This window comes from Gracilinanus agilis, chromosome 5, assembly GCF_016433145.1.
Source record: "Gracilinanus agilis isolate LMUSP501 chromosome 5, AgileGrace, whole genome shotgun sequence".
Classification (NCBI taxonomy): domain Eukaryota; kingdom Metazoa; phylum Chordata; class Mammalia; order Didelphimorphia; family Didelphidae; genus Gracilinanus; species Gracilinanus agilis.
The window spans coordinates 289,785,364-289,791,188 of NC_058134.1; the positions used below are offsets into that span (position 1 = coordinate 289,785,364).

Sequence of the window (5,825 nt, forward strand, 5' to 3'; positions counted from 1 at the left end):
CGATACATTACAGCAGGCGCCCAGGGCAACTCTCCCGGGATCCGAACCATTCATCCTCTGCGGCTGGCAGATGTGCAAAGCCAGCCAGATGTGTTCGTGAACTGCCCACCGCGGCTGGGGAGGGGCGAGAGGAGGAGGGCGGAACCATTCAGCTCCCCGGGCCGGCTCCCGGCCCTCTGCTGTCCACTCCAAGGACTTCCATTCCGGGACGGAAAGAAATCATTCCTCCGCGGTCCCGTCCGGCCCCAGGAGTCCGGGAGCCCCGAGCAAATCCTACAACTAGCCCCAAAGCTCCGCCTCCCCTGGGCTGCGACGAGAGCCCCACAGTAGTCAACTCCATGGAAGAGCCCCCAAGACAACGTGGCTGGGGCCACTCCAAGCCCTCCCAGCACACTTCACGGGCCTCCTTCCAAACTGACCACCGCAGCTTTCGGGGGGCAGAGGGGAGGGGCGCTCACTAAAGCCTAACCTTGGCCGGGAGACCGTCGCTGGGACGGGAAGCTGGGATCGGCTTCCTCCTGGGGACAGAAAAGTGATGGGGAAGTGACGACCCCAAGCAGAGGCTGAAAAGGGGAGGCAGCCCATCACCCTCCACTGGGAACACCTGGGAGCCGCTGTTAGTGGCCCAGCCACCAGAGGCACATGACAAAGGGGCGGGAAGGCAACATGGGCCTTTCCGGGAGTGCCTGTTGGGCTGCCAGCGGGATGAGGGCCTGCGGGCCTCCAGGTTGGCTTTGTCAGGAAGGGCTGGTGCTAAGTGTCCTCGGTCTGTACTTGTGTCTCTTTCTCCCTGTCTCCATCTTTCTGTCTCTTCCTGTCTGTCTCTGTCCCTCCCTCTGTCTCTGTGTGCCTTTATTTCTCCCTCCCTCTCTGGCTATATCTCTTCCTCCCTCTCTGTCTCTCTCTAGCTATAGCTCTATCTCTTCCTTTCTCTCTGTCAGTCTTGCCTCTCTCCCTCTTATACTCTGAGTCTGTGTCTTTGTCTCCCTCTCTCTGTCTGTCCCTTTCTCCATCTCTCTGTCTCTGTCTCTCTCCAGGGACAATGTCATCATCATCCCTGGTGGACTCCAGACTTAGAAGTGGAAAGGCATCACTGGGTCATCTTGTCCCACTCAGCATGTCCCGGGGAACAGGTGCACACTGCGGGGAGCCAGGGAGGAGCAGGCAGCATCAAGGCGATCCAGTGTGCTGGAAATCGGGCAGCAGAGCTTGGCAGCTCAAACCCGGGAGAAAGAGGCCCACTCTCTCCTCTCCCATCAGGCTGCTCCGGTGGCAGAGCTGAGCAGGCATCAGGAAAGCGCAAGGAAAGACTCCCCCAAGCCTGAGGCACACACACTCCCAGCTCTTCCCACTTCCCCGAGCAGAGGCCAGGCTAGTCCTGGGGCAGAATGGAGAAAGGGCTAGAAAGCTCCAGGACAGGAGCTTGGCCAAAGTCTCTACCTGGTGCAGAACACTTAAGACACACGTCTCAGGACAGGACACAGGGCTGAGGGGGAGTGAGTCACCCCAAAACTCGCATTTCCAACTTTTATTCACTACTTAGTGTTTTCTGTACAGATCAGGCAGGGGGAAGGAACTCTGAAGGGAAAGTAACAGTGTCCTAAGAAAGGGCCTGAGGAGGAACCCATCTTCAGCAGTTTGGGAGGGAGCCTTTGTTGTCAGCAAAATAAAAGGTGAGGGGTGGGAAGGGAAGGGGAGATTCAGTTCAAGAGATCCGTTGAAGGAGGAAGAAGGGCCCGAGGATAACAGGTTATTCCAGGAAGCCTGGCCCCCTGGCTTGTGTCGCAGCCCCTCCAGATACCCCCCTCCCTTGGGAACCTAGAGCAGGCGCCCCCCCCTCCACATGCACCTTGCCCACTAAGTCCCCAAGGAGAGAAAGGAGCCAGCTGCCCCCCACCAAGGCCATCTCCCTGGGCCTGGCGCCTGGACACTAAAGGGCCAGCGTGTCCTTGATGAGCCTCCGCATGGTGGTGGTGACTGAGGTGCCCAGGGCGTCCGTGATCTGGAAGGAGATCTTGTAGAGGTAGGGCTGCACGTCTCGAAGGCCCGTGTCAAAGACGTTGTCCACCTCTGACTGCGTGGGCATCTTGGGCAGGTACTCGTGCCGGTTCATCACCTCCACGATGTTGATCACCTTCTCGCACAGCTTCTCCCCTACCTTCTCTCGGCAGATCTGCCGCTCCTGCTCCGTGGCCAAGGCCACCACGTGGACCTTGACCGTCCACACCTCCCACGGGATGCACTCGTCAGAGAAGGGCCACCGGGACTTCTTCTTCTGGTAGAACTCCAAGGACATCTGCCCTAGGCCGTCGCCTCCAGAGTTTCGAAGGGCATCCTGGGGGCAGAGTTAAAGAGATGAAGGCTAAAAGGCTGCCTCCCCCTTGCCCTAAGGACAGCCCTCTGCAGCCTGGGCTGGCTCTTGGGAAGGGGAAGGGATGCAGCCCAGAGAGGGGCTAAGCAGATGCCCCACTCCCCATCCAGCTTTGGGGATGTGTGGGAGAAAGTGTCCAGACCCCCCAATGCTGTCTCAGAACCCTAGAACATCAGTCAGAAGTGATTTCCAAAGGCTGTTTAGTCCAACCCTTTCATTTTAGAGAGGAGGAAACTCAGACCTAGGCTGGGAATTATACCAGACTGAATGCTAAGCCTCAGCCCACTCTCACTTTCTCTAGTCTGTCCTCTCCTCAATTCTTTCTTTTTAAACCCTTTCTTTCTGTCTTAGAATTGAAGGGCTCCTGAGTCTTAGAATCCATAGTATTGGTTCCCAGGCAGAAGAGCAGTAAGGGCTATAGGGGTTAAAATGACTTGCCCAGGGTCACACAGCAGGGAAGTGTCTGAGGCTAGATTTGAACCAGGGACCTCCCATTTCTAGGCCTGACTCTCAATCTACTGAGCCACCCAGCTTCCCCCTTCTCAATTCTTCAGCCTCCTTAGCAACCCAGGCTGACTTGAGAGTCCTCTAAGTCCTTCTTATCTTTCCCTCCAAGAGCACTCAGTCACTTCTTCTTTGGATATAAGATAAATTTTAAGCTCTTAGCCTAGGTTGTTGGGACAGTCACTGGATTTACGGATGAACCTTCAGCTAAGAGAGTATGTGATTGGCCTGAGGTGGCCATTGTTGATTAGCAAAGTGGAGATCCCAAACCCACTATTCCAAAAAGGTATTTTACCAAGGCCCCAAGTGAAGGAAGGCGCAATGCTAAAGGCTCCATCCCTGGCTCCACCTCCTTTTCTCCACCCGGAAGGGAAGCCATCTGGGCCCATCTGCTCTAGGAATTTCTCTGACACAGCACTATGGTGTCTGGGTGGCCCCCATCCTGGGCTCCTTTGCTGGGATGGCCACATTCTTGAGTGAGTCACTTACTGACCAAGGAGGTCCCAAATCTGTCCCAAATCCTCAATCAAATTTCAGGGAATAGATTTAAATGCCTCAATAGAGGGCTACCATTGTGAATTCATCAGGCCCCCTATAACATCACCCAGATGTTTATAGTAGAAATGGAGTGGACAGTGCTCCCTGTCTCTTTGTAGGGGAAACTTCAATAGTTTCTTAGTCATTTGAGTAGACAGAAAGCCAGTTCTGGTGTTAGGAGGACCTGGGTTCCAATCTGGCCTCAGAGCCTTCCTAGCTGTGTGACCCTGAGCAAGTCACTTAACTCCAATTGCCTAGCCTTACAGATCTGCCTTGGAACCAACAAATAAACAATTAAAACTAAATTTTCAAATTTCAAATAATAATAATAATAATAATTTTAAAAATTAAGGGATCTGCCTTTACAGGGGGAGCAGGTATAGCTGTGGCCTAAGTTCATGGTCACTTTTATGACCTGGGCTACCCAGGTATGGTCCATTTGGTTTGTGGGAGCACATCCCAATGGGCTCCAGGCAGGGACCCTTGGGAATAAAATTAGACACAGACTCCCACTGCAGCATGCACTTCAACCTTGTCCTGCCTGTCTCTAAGGAGAACGTTTAATATCTAATCCTATCAGGACTACTACAGAGCAGCTGAGCAGATATGACCCCAAGAAGGGGAATGTCTTAGGAACTCTCTGGGGGGGGGGGGGGGGGAGAGACACTCAATTTCTAACTGAATTATTCTCAAGCTGCCACCCTTCCCCAAGTGGTGGCCCACCTGTAATATCCTTCAGGAGGTGCCTTTTCTCTTCTCCTAAGGAGGAAGAAGTAGGTTCTTCGTAATGATGCCATAGCAGAGCTTGTCAGCCAGCAGAAGGGCTACTGCTTGACAGGCTGGGTACAACTCTGGCACTATCAATGGTTATAGTGTGGAAAGTTCTGGATTGGAGTTAAAGGACTTGGCTTTAAATCCCAAATTGGAGGGGCAGCTAGTTAGCACAGTGGATAGAGCACCAAGCCTGCAGTCAGGAGGACCTGGGTTCAAATTTGGCCTCAGATATTTCCTAGCTGTGTGACCCTGGACAAATCATTTAAGGCCAACTGCCTGGCCCTTGCCACTCTTTTAGTCTTACAAATGATACTAAGAAAAAAGGTGGGGGGAGCTGGGGGCTCAGTGGATTGAGAGTCAGGCCCAGAGATGGGAAGTCCTGGGTTCAAATCTGACCTCAGACACTTTCTAGCTCTGTGACCCTGAACAAGTCACTTAACCCCCATTGCCTACCCTTACCACTCTTCTGCCTTGGAACCAATACACAGTATTGGTTCCAAGACAGAAGGTAAGGGTTTAAAAAAAAAAAAAAAAGCTAAGGGTTAAAAAAAATCCTACCTTGGCTATTTATTTGTTCTCTGACCTTAAGACTCAGTTTTTTCACCTGCTAGATGATTAAATGATCTTCAAAGTCCCTTCTAGCTCTAAATCCTATTTCGGGGGAGGGGAGGTATCACTTGGGCCAGTTAGGTGGCTCAGTGGATTGAGAGTTAGGTCTAGAGATGGAAGATCCTAAGTTCAAATCTGGCCTCAGACACTTCCTAGCTGTGTGATGTGGGCAAGTCACTTAACCCCCATTGCCTAGCCCTTACCATCCTTCTGCCTTAGAACCAATACTTAGTACTGGTTCAAAAATGGAAGGTGAGGTTTTAAAAATAAAATAAAATAAATCCTATTACTGGACCTTATGACAATAAATCCCCAAATGCCCAGATGAGCAAATCTCACATCTGGAGGCTTTAGGGTGAGGATGTCTGAGGTCAGGGGGAAGAGCCCTGGCCAAGGGAAGCTAGGGAAGGCCGAGGCCTGCCAGCATAGCCCAACAGAGAGGACTTAAGAGTCAGACCACATGGATTCTGGCCCTGACCCTCTGACCACACAACCACAGGCCAGCCGATTCCCATCCCTGAACTTGGGCTTCCTCATCTGGAAAAGGAAGATGAGAGCCCTTGGACTGGGCTGCTGTGAGGAAAGCACCACACAAACCGAAGTGTTCTCTAAATCTGAGGGTTTCTGTGGGAGAGTTCTCCCAGCACCCAGCCTCCCCGAGCAGCATTCTTCTAAATGGCCTTTCATCCTGGGGATGCCTGCTAACTGTTTTTTCCCTTATGAAACTCGCTCTCCTGGCATGTAACAGGAGGAAAAGGGGAGTGAGTGTTCAATGTGTTACCCAGAGAAGGAGGCAGGTGGCCAGGGTCACTGAGCCACATCATCCAAGACCGATGGAGAAGAAGCCACAGGGGCAATGCAGAGAGGCTGAGGTCTAGGAACTGAAGTAAGCAGCCAAGTCAATGGCCTTAGGCCCTTTCTCACTGTGGCTCCAACCCTGACACACTGTGACATAACCCCCATCTTCAAAATGAAGAACTTCATCCTGGGTCCTCCTTTCCTAGACATGAGTTTTAATGGGGAGAAAGGG

The 5,825-nt window shown here is 52.4% G+C and overlaps 1 protein-coding gene across 2 annotated transcripts in view; it reads right to left on the reverse strand.

The window, feature by feature from the left end:
• Positions 1-1,513: 1,513 nt before the first annotated feature.
• The window catches only part of ATG101 (autophagy related 101), a 12,287-nt gene continuing 7,975 nt past the window's right edge, over positions 1,514-5,825 (reverse strand). For both annotated transcript variants that reach the window (XM_044678254.1, XM_044678255.1), the window contains exon 3: positions 1,514-2,335. In XM_044678254.1, coding sequence (XP_044534189.1) covers positions 1,931-2,335 — 405 coding nt within the window. In that variant the 3' untranslated portion in view covers positions 1,514-1,930. The remainder of the gene's footprint in view (positions 2,336-5,825) is intronic.